Source organism: Polypterus senegalus, chromosome 12 (assembly GCF_016835505.1).
Source record: "Polypterus senegalus isolate Bchr_013 chromosome 12, ASM1683550v1, whole genome shotgun sequence".
Classification (NCBI taxonomy): Eukaryota; Metazoa; Chordata; class Cladistia; order Polypteriformes; family Polypteridae; genus Polypterus; species Polypterus senegalus.
This window is the reverse complement of record NC_053165.1, coordinates 164,638,158-164,653,754: the sequence shown is the minus strand read 5'-3', so window position 1 is coordinate 164,653,754 and position 15,597 is coordinate 164,638,158. Positions and strand designations below refer to the sequence as shown.

General features: G+C 43.9%; 1 protein-coding gene across 2 annotated transcripts in view; it reads right to left on the bottom strand.

Annotated features, from left to right (window-relative positions):
- Positions 1–6,565: 6,565 nt before the first annotated feature.
- Positions 6,566–15,597, bottom strand: part of mag (myelin associated glycoprotein) — a 43,284-nt gene continuing 34,252 nt past the window's right edge. Inside the window, exons 11-12 of one of the 2 annotated variants that reach the window (XM_039770636.1) lie at positions 15,057–15,113; positions 6,566–11,066 (exon numbers count right to left, since the gene is read on the bottom strand). In XM_039770636.1, the coding sequence (XP_039626570.1) occupies positions 10,914–11,066; positions 15,057–15,113 (210 nt within the window). In that variant the 3' untranslated portion in view covers positions 6,566–10,913. The remainder of the gene's footprint in view (positions 11,067–15,056; positions 15,114–15,597) is intronic. The other variant, XM_039770637.1, reaches the window with a different exon arrangement.

Below are 15,597 nucleotides of genomic sequence, written 5' to 3'. Positions count from 1 at the left end.
AATCCAATGGACGGTGGGGAATATTCTTGGGTACATCATTTTATGCCTTTTGTTCATTGTATGTATTGGAAGAAGGCGAGTTTTGGGGGATTGTAGAAAAGGTATTAATTACATTTTTTTTGTTGTATCTTTTCTCTGTGTGATTTTGTAAAAATCACTTTTATTATTATAAGTCATCTTTCTATGGGAAGGGGCTGAAGGAAGTCTGGAGTTGACGTACAATCATCAGTACAATTTTCACTGTAAACTTAGTGAAGTGTAGCGGATACAATCGTTACAATCTCCACATTCTATTATCTCTTTGGTGAAGTAACTGCCACAACGTCAAATGTGCCACCTCTCAAATCAGAAAAACAAAGGACAAAGGAGTGTCAGAGACGTCCTGAATCGTTACAATGTGCAGATAGCACAGATGTGCTGCTTGGCTTTAGGGTGAGGTTCCTGCCAATGGAAAGGAATACATAAATAAATATTATATTATGACCAACAACCACAAAAACCAATCCAACATTGGCTCCTTTTCAAATACACACCAGAATAACTGAAAAAGGGAAATAACTTGTGTGACTTGGCTAAAGATCAAAAGAGCCGTCCTGGCCCCAGTTTGGTGCTCTAAATTCATATTGCTGCCGGTATAACGGAGCTCCACTCCTGTTTCTTGAGACACTTTCATAAGAATGGACGCATGACAACCACAGTAGGTGCCCTTCGTATTTAATACCAACACACCTAAAAAGATTGACCTGCATATTCATGAAGGGTGGCACAGGTGATCTCCCGGCCTCCTCCTCCTCCTCCTCCTCCTCACAATTTGACAGTTTTGACTTTGAGTTCAGGACCCTGGCACTGCCTGTGTGCACTTTGCACGTTCTCTCCATGTCTCTTTGAAGTCTTGTGTCTCGGGCCTGCTAACGGCCTTACGGCCAGCACTACCAGGATGGGCTCCAGCTCCCTTCCACTCTGAAGTCATTGACTCAAATAGAAAATGGAAGGATTTATAACTGCACCAGAGGCCATTAAAATGGTAACCAGGACAAGTGAGCCACCGCAAACCTTAATGGGTGTAGCACATCTGATAGCATTTCAGTAGAATTGTGATTAAAACTGTCACTTCTGCTCTGTTTCATCTTTTGAAGTGATTTTATCATTAGCTTTCACTTCTCATTTGCCTCATGAAGGTTGGCACTGTCACTCATGTTGAGGAATTAGTCACAGTCAAGTGAGAGCAGAGGAGGATGAGGCACTGGACTGAAGACCACAAAGGCTGTCCATTCAGTCCCCACCGGTGACCTGCTGTGTCCCCTTCATCTGTCTGCACTCACAGGCTAAAGGACAGTAACTGTGCGCTCTTCCTGGACTTATAAAGCACCTCAGAGTGGTTGTCATTATTTGAATATGCCATCGGCTCAACTGCCACGTCACGTTTCTTTTCTTAAGGTATGTGGCATTGTCACCCCCTCTGGCTGAAGAGCCCCGAAGTTTTATTTTAAAAAGGGAATTTTCAAAAGCCCCTCTGAAAACTGATAAGAAGGTACTGATAACGAGCCGATAAAGGCGGCGCCACGACTCATCACTGCCCGCGCTGCACTTCACAATACGGATGACAGCACGATGAGGAGAAATTAGAGAGCCGAAGTCGGGCAACAGGAAGCTGTTGAAAGCTCCTCAGGTTTCCTGCATTTGACACCCAAAGATCCACAACATTTAAAAAAACTTTTTTTTTCTTTGAAATTCTTCTTTTTCTGCAAAGTCCTAAAAATTTTTCTTTGCGGAAAACATTTTTGGTGAAAATGAATTTCAGGCTGACGTGATTCTGCTACAAACTGCTTTGCCACAGACATCAGAGGGCCTCTTAGACGGAAAGACCAAGCTAATTATGGCGATGCCAATATGAGGTGGGCAGTGTGAACACAAAGAATATCACTTGAAAGAGCAGGAAAGGAGGAGGCCATTTTACAGGGTTTGGTCAAACAAGAGCCCCATTTATAGTGCCTTTGTGGATAAGCAGGTGACGTGGACTGACAGCGACAAGGAGGCCAGCAAACATATCGATGACTGAAGACATACGGGAGGCGCACGTGTTTGTACCGAGTGACCACCAGGGGGAGACAGAGAGAGAGAGCTGTCTGGGGTCAGTCCAGACAGTCGGGTCCATTCAGGCGTCTTGAGTCCTCGCTGCTTCTTTCCTTATCAGCCAGGGTCTCCTCCTCCTCCTCTTTTAAATGTTACTTTTTTAAATATTATTATGGATTACAGTTTTATCTCTTTTGAGTTAGAATATGTGCCAAATGAATACTTTATTTACAGTATTGTGTTATGTTCACATTTGTTGCTTTTGTTTTGTGCCTTTCTCACTTAGGATAAAGCCTCTGTGGCCTGGACCCCCTTGACATTGCAGCTGATGGCCCACCTTCTGTAATGTGTCTCTTTGAGGCTGCGTGGATTTTATGTTTAATTTTTGAGTTATTATTTTTCAGGCCTAAATGTCATTTTTTTGTGATCTGTCCCTTTAAAGAAGTTCTGCTCCTTGTTCTTTGTGGGTGGTGCCCTGGGAGGCGGGGCCACTTTGAAGTCACCCTTCCTGACCCCTCCCTCAAATATTGAAATTGGTTGAGAAGGCTCAGGAGTCCCTCAGGAGAACCAATGTTTCTTGTAAGAGCTTCTAGATGTTTCGATGATATCTCGCTTTGTTTTAAGGATTTTGATTTGTGGATATCAAGGTTGTCTTTTTGGTAACTTCTACTTCTTGAATTTTTGCACCTTTCTTTGTATTTTGCTATTTTATTTTTGAAAATATGCTGTTTATAAAGGTTCTGCATTTGCCTTTTTAACCACAAGCCAAAGGTTTATGGTCATCCCTGCTCTTGTGGGGCTTTTGTTATAATTCAAGTTGTTTTGCCAGCTCCACATTGTTGGGCCTGGTCCAGTTGAAGCCTGCATTTGGAGGCCTCACACCATCGTTGGCCTTGGAAGAAACTCCAATTCACTCTTCACTGAGACGTTTCACTCCTGTTGATTTCTCTTCAGCCGTTGTTTCAGTGTTTTGGTTCTCGACTTCATCTTTATCTTTTGGATTCTGATTGTGGATTATGTACTCTTTCTGTATTGCTTGGCTCTCCCAAGTTAGTTTTGACTTTGTTTTGTATGACGGAGTAGAAAGAAACAGAACAGTCCTTGATGGTTTCAGATTAAGTCTCAGGAGATGAAGTCAGAAAAGCAAGCTGAGGAAGATGTCAGTAAGAAGATGTCAAACAGAAACCAGAGTCAAAAAGGAGACAACGAGAAGGTCAGGAGATATGAAGTCGATTAACATTTATTAACCAATGAAAGAGACCAAAGTGGGTGTCAGGACGGCCAAACGAGTGAAAACCAAAAGATTAAACTCGTATGATAAGCCGCCCAGCGAGTTCTTAGACGTAATCTCAGATAGGTGAATGAAGACAGGGGCTCCAACTCTAAAAACGAAACAAAATGAAACAACGTTTAATGGTCTGAAGAGGATCTGAAAAGGAATGTAAGAGCAGGTGAGCGTCTGGTTACGGTTTGAACGTTTCAGACAATGGAATATTATACCCATCCTGCGTGTTCAGTGGGGTGGGCAGACGATGCAGTTATCCATAAAAACAAAAAGCAGACAAAGCAAAAGACAACAAACAAAGAACCATTTTTATTTTGTTGGAGATTTGATTTTTCCTGAGGGTCAAAAGAGTTAAAACTTTTAAACATTAAAGATGAAGCTGATCAAACTCAATTTAACAGTCAAGGACATTTTACAGGAAGTAGTTGTCCGTGTCAGAAAATGAGATAAATCAATTGGCAAACTTCAGTCCGGTGGCATACATGCCACGGCAGCCTGCTGTGGTCTTTTTCTGAGGTGCTGTGCAGAGATTTTATTTTATTTGGAGAGAACGGTGACGATGTGCTAGTTTTGGTCCTGCTTCTCCACGAGATACTCAAAACGAGATTGTGGTCAAACACATGCACCAGAGTCGAAAACCAAAAAGTCTCACCGATCTTCTACCGAACCTAAATGCTAACTAAACTATCAGAGGACCTCGGGTAGAGTGACAGCCTAAATATCGTGAGCAGCCGCAACCTCCTGGTGGATGATGGGAGTATCGTCATAGTAACGAGAATACTAATCTATGAGAAGAACAACAAGCGTAAAAATGGCGTTGTGGAATAACAAGATTAAAAATACAACTTTCAAACGATTCTCATAACGATAAAACACTCAGCGTCATACCGCTTACGGTCACATAGTGTAGAATTTTAAACTGGAAAAATAAAACTGAAGTTGAGAGAAATGGAAATGTCAACGACTCCAATTCTGAATGTCGTTTGCTTCTGTTCGGGGATTTTATACCCTTCAGTGTCCATTAGCTTCATTTATTTATGAAATCTACTTATAGTTTTCACTCTGGTTTTGATTTGGACCACCGTTCTGACAAGATTATTGTTGATTACCGTTGCTAGGGCCATTCTGGAGTGGGTGTGTCCTAAGTGGTGGTGGCCTGTCAATCATGATGTGACAAGATAAAAGGTCACCCAGGGGTCCGCTTCCCCATCAGACTACATGGATTCCAAAAGCCTTCAGACCTTTTTCTGAGAAGTCGTGTCCTCTGTGTTTTGTTTCTGTGGTTTTTGGACTCTCTGGGCTCCTCTTGACTTGTGATCCTTGGCTCAGGTTACCATTAGATGTTCTCCTGGTTCTGTCCTTGTCTTCCAGTCACCCTCTGAACTCTTGTGCCTACTGGGAATAACAGGAAACTCCTGATTTGAAATGAACAAACACCTCAACATTCGAATGACATGACACCATCAGAGAGAGGTCTGGTTATGAAGAATAATGAAACCAGGAGATAAAGTACGATACAAAGCTAACTTCATGAGCAGATAAGCAGTTCAGAACTCCAGTTTAAAAATCAAAGTGGAGAAAGCAAGCCAGAGCACGAAATTCAAAAGTCTTTTATGGACAAAAACACAGCAACAAACAGAAATGTTAATACGGTGGGTGACCTCAAAGATGCCAACCTCTGAAGTGTCGTGTGGCTGATGTCACCTGAAGCACCGTCTGCTGCTGTCTGTCCAAACGCATGACGATACTCTGAAATACTTTTAGTTCAAGTATAAGGAATTACTAAGGAGAAGACAGAAGTTATTAGGAACAGTCAGCGTGGCCTCAGACGAGGGAGGTCCTGTTTTACTAACATGAGGAGGCAACAAAAGGATACGACCAGAGTGGAGCAGATGAGATTATTGATGTGGACTTTCAGAAAGCATCTGATAAGGTGCCAGATGAAAGGGTGGGCATCAGACTAAAAGAAGTGGCAGCTCAGGGTGTGGGGTGTAGAATTGGCTCAGACACAGGAAGAAGCAGAGGGTGATGGTGTGAGGAACCTCATCAGAATTGGGTGACATTAAGAGTGGCAGTCCGCAGCGGTTAGGGTTTTTAATATCTATAAATGATTTAGAGAGGAATATAAGGAACAAGCTGGTGAAGTTTGCAGATGATACCAAGATAGGCGGATTAGCAGATAATTTGGAATTCGTTAAATCATCACAGAGGGACTTGGACATCAGACAGGCTTGTCAGAATCGGAATATGGAGAGTCCACCTTATTAGAAGGATTTAGGAGTCATAGTGGACTCTACACTCTCAACTGCCAGGCAGTGTTCAGAAACCATTAAAAAGGCTAACAGACTGTCAGGTTATATAGCGCCTTGACGTGTGGAGTAGAAGACACAGGAGGTTCTGCTCAAGCTTTATAACACACTGGTGAGGCCTCATCTGGAGTCTTGGGTGCAGTTTGGGTCTCCATAAAGACATAACAGCACTAGAGAAGGTCCAGAGAAGAACGACTAGGCTGATTCCAGGGCTACAGGGGATGAGTTAGGAGGAACGATTAAAAGAGCTGAGCCTTTACAGTTGAAGGATTAATGTGTTTAAAATGATGAAGGGAGTTAGTCCAGTGGACCTAGACTATGACTTTAAAATGAGTTCATCAAGAACACGGGGACACAGTTGGAAACTTGTGAAGGGGAAATTTCGCACAAATATTAGGAAGAACAATCAACACTTGGAATAAGCGACCAAGTCGTGTGGTAGACAAGAGGACGTTAGGGACTTTCTTGATATATTTTTGGAAGAATTAAGTGAGTAGGACTGGCGAGCTTTCTTAGGCTGAATGGCCTGTCCTCGTTCAGATTGTTCTAATGTCCTAATAACATTTAATTTAGGCCAAAATATTCAGCAGAACCATAAAGAGACCAGAAACAAACCCCACAAGCACATTGCATGGATTCAGCAAAACTAAAATGAGAAGCGCGATCGTAACTTGGAGCGCCGCTTCACAGACCTCTTGGCCTCGGCTCCCTCTCTTATCTGATTTTGTTCATTTTAATGTAAACTGGGCAGCATCTTACCCTGAATGCCACGCGTTAACACATAAGAGTGACATGAATTACATTTTGAATAACGCCACACAGACAGTCGGTGCTTCCTGACCCATCGTACAACATCTGATGACAGGACGGGCTCATGAAGAGAACTCAGGCAGACAGATCCGTTTCACAGGTGGTCTTTATTGGTGTATTATGTACAGAATTCCATTAATAAATAAGAGTGAGCTCGTCGAATTCGAGGTGTTAAGTGTATTTACAGGCTGAGGCGACGCTGCGACACGAGCAGAGCTGGGCCAGCTTTATACAGATTCGGAGGAACCCAGGAGCTTCCTCAGGCCGGCCTGTCGCCGTTCAGGAGTCGCTCCTGCTGCCTTTCGCTTTTCACATTTCCTCATTTTTGAGATTTACATAATAAAAAAAAGTTCATTTTTTTGTTTGTTGTATTCACACCATGATTAAAAAGGTTAAAGCAGAAGATCCAAGGAAGTGACATGAAGGTGCTGCCCTCAGGGAGACACCCTGCCTGCCTGCCTGCCTGGCCATCAGTGAAAAGCCGTTAGCATCACACAGTTAAGTTACGGTAAGTTTCTTTGCATTTTGCTTAAATGTCTGCAGCCGCACTTCAGGCCTCGGTGCTCATCCAATGGGCCTGAACGACTGATGTCCTCTCAGCTGATTTGCAGTGGTTAGTCGGGTATTTCTCATGCATACAGTCCTCGTATGTACAAAACACTGGAGAAGCCCACCGGAATGCAGGGGCGCGCTGATGGGAGGCGTCAGAGTTTTCTGGGGAGTGCTGGGACGTTCAGAGGCACTCTTCTCTGCTGCCGTCGTCTTTTTGCCGTATGTTGCTTATTTGATCATTTTGTTTTGACTTGAATGTTTTAAGGTGGTCCTCTGAGCCAGTCCACTGAGAAATGACGTGCGTGATATCTAACGAATACGGACATGCAGGTGTATAGCGCCTTTACACGTACACCTCGCTCACAGGGAGAGGGTTAGAGGAGCGGGCAAGCGAGCGAGAGAGAGAGAGAGAGGCTGAGGTGGTGAGGGCGAGAGAGAGAGGGGAGGTACAGAGGATGCCCCCGCCCACTACTGATGACATCCAATCAGCTGGTGCTTGTCTTTGTGCGCCTTTGAAACACAACCCCCGGCCGAAGATCTCCTGTTCTGGTTGCAGTCCCACTCTGTACCATCAAGTTCACCCCTTCAATGTTAAATTGGCATATTTAGTACATAAAGGTGTCTAACATTATAAACATTTAATGGATTTATAAAAATACCAGTCGGTTCTTTGGACTGGCAACCAGTCCTTCGTGAAGAATCCTGAAGTGAGCAGACATCCCAAGAATGGCAGACCATCTTATTCATGATGGAGACAGTTCAGGTGAATGGGCACTGCCATCCCCAGCTCTTGTGGCATTGCCCAGTACAAGGAACTGTAAACCTTATGGTGTGAAGGTGTGGTGTAATGTGGGCCTGGGCATTTGTTATTTACTGATCTTAAAAAAGTCAAAGTGATTGAATTACAAATTTACTTTACTCCTCAACATTCCCTTCCACTGTCAAAATGTCGAATCGATTTTGGATTCGGTGAATGTTGGGCATCTCTGAGATCCTTTGTCAGAGTTGGGCAGTTGATGAAGAATAGCTTCAGATATGGTCAGTCGTTGGAATCTGCCGTGGAGTTCATGCAAACACGTGGATGGGATGAGGGGGCAGGTGAGATGTTAGCTAACCAGATGGCCACGATGGAGAGCTAATATCTCAGTTGTCTCACGTCGTGATCCTTATCAGGATGGTCTGATGGGACGCCAGACGTCTAGTTAATATTCTCTGTTAGGTCACCTCCAGCACTTCTGTTCTCCTGAACACACAGCCCTGAAGGACGGCCTGCTTGGACCAGCAGTGATGGAGGCCCACCAAAGGGTGACCTCATAGTGCCTGCGATCTTCATCTTCTTTAATGTCATTAAATGGAGTTTCGTCCATCTTAGACCCTAAAATCCTTATGTGTTTCTATGTTCTTGTATTGCACAGCATGAAGACACTGCAGGGTTTAAAATGTCCTCCTGCTATTCTATCCTGATATCCTAGGAGTCGTCCCGGACCGGATGGACACCTGTGGTCCCAGGCTGCTTGGAGAAATCAAATGACTGAGAGCAGCTCCGGGGACATCACGATTTAAAGATGTGACAATCAGTCCCTTGGTGGACTCATTTAGTGGCAGCGTGCTGGGTTTGTGCTTCGGTTTGCGACTCTTCTTTTCGTTTCTGACTTCTTTCGATTCTCTCTGACCTCACAGTCTGGCCCGCTGACGTTTGTTTTTGGTTAGCCATCTTCTAGAACATTGCTTGTGTTCTGACATTACTAAGGACAGAAGTACAGGGAAACAAAAATACTTTGAATTGGGAAGAAACTACTGCTGAAAATATATAAAGCTGACGGAGGAAGGAATTAGTTAGGAATATTGAGCTTCTTTTGAAGAGCGGTGCTGGTTTGGGGTAATTACAGGGCTCTATGCCGCTTGATAGCTTTTGTCTTTACGATTTGATGGTGCTGAATTGGCCTAATCTTGGAATATTGTTACCTTCTTTATTCCTTGGTAAATACAAACATATTTGAGTGAGTAGTGATGGCCGTTTCGATTTGCACGCAGTTTCACCGACACTACCATCTGTTTTGCAGGCCCCGTTATGATTGCTCAACACAAAGCCCCCTAAAGAGTTTTTTGGGGTACAAACCAAGGAACATTGCTTCCTAAAGCTTTGTTTCCTCCTTCCGTGTTCGCCCATTTCTGTAGCACACGTGACGTGAGTTACGTCAATATCGTCAATTCCGTCTACGCCTCTCGTTCATAATCGCCGCGGAGCAGTGCAATACGTTTTTTCTTTTCCACGTCAATACGCACCGCCATGCGCTTCTGTTTCCTCTACTGCCTAATCCCGCCCCCTACTGCCGTTACCTAGCAACCATCATATCCGTGTTGAGGTTATGCACACGTCTGTCGGTTTGCTAGTTTTTGGACTGGAGGACTTTATTTAAATATTAAATCACAGGCGGACGTCTGTGGATATTAAAGCATGAAAAGACTCCCAGGCAGGAACTCGACGCCTTTTGTTTCAGGTGAATGACACAAAATGAACGACTTAAAAAGAGATGGAAAGACTCTGATTTACAGTATAAAGCAGTTAGAAGTTCAAAAGAGAAGGCAAAGTTGTTCAAACCTTACTGTCCTCACGTGTCAATCGCCAAGCAAAAATCAAAGAAGGAAATGGCACAAACGATGTGCGGTAATCCAAAATTGCTTGAATGGTAAAGTAAAGACCCTTACTGGTGTTTGTATCCAATACTCCGATAGTCGTAGACCCCACGTGCTGACCTTAATACGGGCCCACTGATAACGTCGCACACTCCCAGGGGATGGTGAGTAACTACCATTGTAACGGTCGATGCAAAACGTCGATGCCCATGAACAACACAAAACGCTGTCATGGGAAGGATTCATGGTAGGAAAAAACTAACATCAGAATTCCATTCCTTGGGTGTGTAAACCCCAGAACAGATGTGTAGATTGTGAAAAGCCTTCCTGGATATTCAAATCGTAACAGAGACCCAATTTATTTCACACATTGAGTTTGAACTGAGAGCGCAATTGCGTACGCGTCGTTCTGCTCATCGCCGTTTGCGAGTTTCATCCGCTCTTATCTGAGGCCCATCGTCAGACGAGACCAAATGACACCCAGCAGTGATTTACCAAGGAATAAGAGGGGAACGATATTCAGACTCAACTTCCAGCTCCCACCCGTAGGCCCGCCAGCTCATCGCCTACTTGATGTCGTCCCACCTTGAGCTCTTTGCTGCTTCCTACCTTGGGATGAAATCGATCTGAGGAATGGAAGGGCTGAGGAGATCAATTTATCTTCACTGACTAAGCAGGCCATTCATTCATCTTTCGAGGCCCCGTTTCTGAATGTTTGACAAAGATCTGCGTGTGTTCACTTCACTCAGCACGGGAGACTTGAAGTTTGGGTTACTCCTGTGTGCAAACACTCAGACAGACCCGTTGACAGTGGAGAAAACGGATTAGTTACTTTAATTGTGCATGCTGTGAATCCTTCAAAACTAACTGAGCCCAATGACTCTTGCATGTTTTAGGTCGGGATTCTCACACATCATAAAGGGAACAAAACGGCCCTCAAAATGCCCTGCACTTCACCACCCTCCTCAGCGCCAGCTCACACATCTCAATAGCTTGTTACTTTGTCACACATTGTGCAGTTCTACACAGTCCTGTACACAGAGGGGTGAGACAGGGGGTCTGGGGAGGGTCTTCTTCGGGCATCGTAATGAGGGCCACCGTGAGGACGGACGTTAAACTCGGCAGTAGACTGGCTCTTTGTGGTGCATCGCTCGGTTTTGATTTTTGTCAGACCCGGGAGGCCACAAACGTTGTGATGAGATGAGGAAAGGGGAAGATCAGCTTGGCGTGAGGCACTGGAGCGCACCTCATTTTCGTTTAATCTCCGTGTAATCGCTGACTATGTCTGTCTGGACAGAGGATTCCGTACACTGATGGCTCGAAAACTGTAGAGAGGCGTAGTTGAGCTCCTGCTCCGACTCCGAGGTGGCATTGGGGTACTGGTACTCGCCGTCATTGCCCTGTAAGACAGAAGGAGTTTGTCAGTAAATTGATGGGATAAAGGTTAGGCCGATGATGGTGATGATGATGATGATGATGATGATTATTATTATTGCATATTTATTAGCTGGTGTGGCATAACAACAAAGTAGTTAGCACTGCTACTTTATGGACCCAAGCACCATGTCTCATTCTTACCATGTCTACGTTTCGCATGTATCTGTTCAAATTTATGTGTATTTTATGTTTTATTATTGCTTTGTAAATTCTGAGTTATTATTTTTCAGATTACTTTAGATGATTTCATATTTAATAGTGCACTGTCACTTTAAAAGTAGTTATGTTCTTTGCACTTTGTGGGTGGAGCCACAGTAGGTGGAGCCAACCTGACATCACCACTCCTGACCCCTCCCCTCCCCTCCCGCAGGATATTTAACTCGGCTGAGAAGGCTCAGGAATTGGGACTCATTCTTTTACTGAGTTTTCTGTGTTGAATTTTCTGGCTGTTTGATTAAATCTCGTATTATATTGGAGCTTGTCTGCTGTGGATTGGAACTTGTTTGCTGTGGATTGCCTTTTAGGCAACTCCTTTGTGCCTTCTTTTGCTCTTTCGTGCCTTTCTTTGTGTTTTCCTATTTTTGTTTAATAAATCTTTCATTTGCAAAGGATCTTCATTTGCTCTTTTACTGCAAGCTGTGGGTTTACGGCCAGCCTCCCTCTTGTGGTACTTTTGTTACGCTTATCGTCATTTTGCCAGTTCTCCTGATTTAGGGGCTGTTCTGGGTGACACCAGCAGTTAGCCTTGGGGACCAGGCTGGGTTAAGGTGAAGCTCTGCTGGACAGACCAGTGAAGATCCTGCCCTCCTTGAGTAGCAGCTTTTCGGAGCCTCACAGTATTTTGCCTTGAAGGAAACTCCAGAACATAACAACATCCCCATACAGCATGAAGTTTAGGTCACTTGGTCACAGCAAATGGAGCCCTTAGTTTGTGTGTGTTTGTGATTCGTCCCCAATATGCTCTGAGTTTGAGTAAGTGGGCTTGCGATCATTGGGTTGTGTTTGGCACGTTCCTTTGTCACGAGATATCTGATCAGTCGATGTCACACTCGCTGCTTCTTGTGTTTGTGGTTCTTCTTAAGTGACTCGCTACACAGTCCTTTGTTCTGTAAACTTAAATTGTAAAAATAATATGAATGGGATGTTAAATGATAACGGCTAAGGCCCAGTGCTTAAACATCCTGTAAATACTACGTGACTATTTTTACTACTTCATGGAGTAACTTTGTATTTATTTCATTTTCATTCACTTATTTTCAATTTTATTAAATCAATTTGCATTTTAGCAGATTGATGACCTGTTACATGTCAATTAGCACATATGAGTAAGAATTTCAGAGGAGCCTCCACATGACGACGGATCCTAGAGTTGCACTATAAGCCTTCATTTCTTCCACTTTTTGTAGTATTTAGGTACCTAAAAATGTCCAATTTGAAACTGGATGTCATTTGTGCCACTGCCATTCATGCAGTCACTCAGATCACTAGGGCCGGGAAGAAGAAAATGGCAGCAGACGTCACCAGATAGGAAGTGTGGTCAGTGTGGTCAGTGTGGTGAGGTCGACTCCTCTGTCACCCTGTCTGTGTAATGTCAGCTGTGTTTGTGGGCCCCTTGGATGAAGGAGTCTGCCTGATGACATCTTAAACTTCCTCAGAGGCGGTGAGTCCACTGATTGGAACATTTTTGATGAAAACAGGCCATTCAGCGCAACAAGCTCACCAGTGGATTGTCCAAAGTCAAGTCAAGTCAAAGACTGGAGGGTCCCTAAAGTCCTGCTCTCCGCTCCACTACTTGCTCATTTACTGGATGTGTCTGAGGCTCTCACGGTGAAGGAAATCATCCAAACGTTTGTGTGAAATCCACCGTGAACGAGTGGGGACCTCGTGGAACTCAATTGGAGGTAACAGCCTGGCCTCACCGCTCTCACTCCTTCAGTCTCACTTCAGTCAGGTCGTCCCTTCATCTCCGTTATCATGGAGTGACGACCCGCACGTGTGCAACTATTGCTTTGTGCTCTGGACGCCTCCCGGTGAAAATACAGGGCGTGATGGAAGGATAGAAGAAAAAGAATAAATAGAAAAAACAACAGAAATGTGTCTCCGATCTCAAGAAGAAAACCTCTGAAGAGCAACGAGTGCTTCTCTGAAGTGCTGTGGATTTCTCTATCTGTAATTTGATCATTCTGGTTTATCATGCAGGTTATTATCATTAATATAACGCATTAATAAAGTCCTGGTATACAGTAATCTGACTTCAACTTCACTTCATTAGAAGATAATGAAAAAAAAAACCACATTAAGTCTGAATGCCCCACCAAGTCATTTAAAAATACAACATGTGGCATATGAAACATATGAAGCACCAAAAAGGAGGACGTTGGAAGAATGGAGAAGACCTTTAGAAGAGCAATGAAGATAAATAGAAAGAAGAAGGCCAAATATCTGAGGTGTAATGACAATCAGGATTCGGCGAATAAATTTAATTTAATTTAATCACGGATCAGTGGTAGCCCAAGATGGAAAATCAGATGCTGAGGTAACAATAATAAGTGCAGTGTGGATGGGACAATCAGAAGAAAGTATCAGGAGTTTTATGAGATGGAAGAATGAAGGTGAGGTGGTAAGACCAGCAATGACGTATGGAGCCGAGACACGAGCAGTTAGGGGAGCGCAGGGGAAGTGGAGGTGGCAGGAATGAGAATGTGGGCAGGGATGGGTGGCGTTACAAAAACGGACAGAGTAAGAAACAGGAGAGAGATCTACGAAAGCACAGGAAGGACGATTGAAGAGGACATGCGATGACATGAGAGACGAGGAATACGAGGACAAAAGAGTGACAGGAAGGAGAAGAGACGGAGGCCAAAGTGGAAGTCAATGAATCAAATAAAAGAAGATCTGAAGGTGAAGGAGTCTGACTGAGGAGGAGATGAAGGCTGGCCAGGGACATCGACACTGCGTAGAAGTGGAAGAAGAAGAAGAAGAAGATGAAATATGTCAGCCATAACACTGTGTGCGTGTGTGTGTGTGTGAGTTTATAATGTATTATACTCTGTGTCTGTGTGTGGTTCTCTGACTTCTGTGACTAATCTTATTTTAATATTATTTTTTTATTTACTTGTCTTTCTTCATCTTGTAATGCACTTTGATCTCCATCATGTGTATGAAAGTGTGCTCTAGAAATGATGTTGCACGTGTATACACAGTATGTGCGTCGTATTCCATACAGCGTTACACTGCAGATTCACAAAGTCTCCAGACGCTTCACTTTTGCACATTTTGCTCAGTTAAAGGCCTTGTGCTAACATCATCACAATTAATCCAAAGTCTCCTTCTTTCCTGAAGTGGCACAGCAGTGGACAACTTCTTGGCATCATGTGATTCACAAAATGGCGGCCGAAGCCAAAAACAACCTACAACATGGTGACAGGTGTGATAAAACAAAATGGCAGCCAGGACTATAAACAATGAACATTAAACAAACTAAATATCAGGACATTATAAAGTAATATGAACAAGAAAATATTACTAATGAATCAGTAATACACACAAATTTAAGAAATAAATGTAAAAAAATGTAACAAGATGAAAATGTATTTTAGTTGCGGTAATAATTAACAGAAGCTGAGACGAACTTGAAGGATCAGATTAGTTCACATGTGAGGCTAGCTAATCCAGTTCAGGGCTGTGGACGATGGAGGATCGAGCAGACAGTGAAGATGCAGTGCAATGGACAATGCAGGATGTCTTTAAATGTCTAGTTGCTCATAATGATGGCGCTCGTCCATCACTTCGTCATTTAATGTGAGGCACCCGTGATGAAGGCCGTGATGATTGTTACAGGCGCACAGTCAGGGTGCTCGTGATGATATGAAGCCGATGGAGATGTCTGGACAGTGAAAGACGGCAAGTCGTCGCTGAAAAGGTGAAATGTTAGGGCTGAACAGAATCCTTACCATGTAGGGCTCTTCAAGGATTGACGTAAACTTTGAACCCAAAAGTTCAGTCCTAATCTGTTAGAAGGAAAGATAAAACAGAAGCAGGCACTTCGGTCAGCTGAGAGTAACGTCAAAGGTCTGCACTTTATGGGAAACGTTAACAGGAATAAAAGCCCAAAACTAACAAAGAGAAAGAAGTGAATAACAAATACGCCTCAGAAACATCTCCACGGTTCATACTGGGATTCTTGATGGGACTGGGGGGCACAAGTGGACAAAGCCAAGCAGGCCACCCTGACCACTTGGCACCTCCTTCTGAGAGAGCAGGGGGCACCACCATGACTGCCTTCACGCCCGCTGTTGGGGTAAGAGATGTCCAGTTGAGCTGGCCAGCCGCAGACCTCAGTGAGACTCTGGGGAGTTTGTTCTTAGGACCAATGAAACAGCAGAAGAAGGGAAGCCAATGACGCTTCAGAACGGGCCAATCAGGGGCGTGGCTATGAACACCAGCCACCCAATGGAAAATCACTTAGGAAAGGGATTTGGCTTTTTATATTTC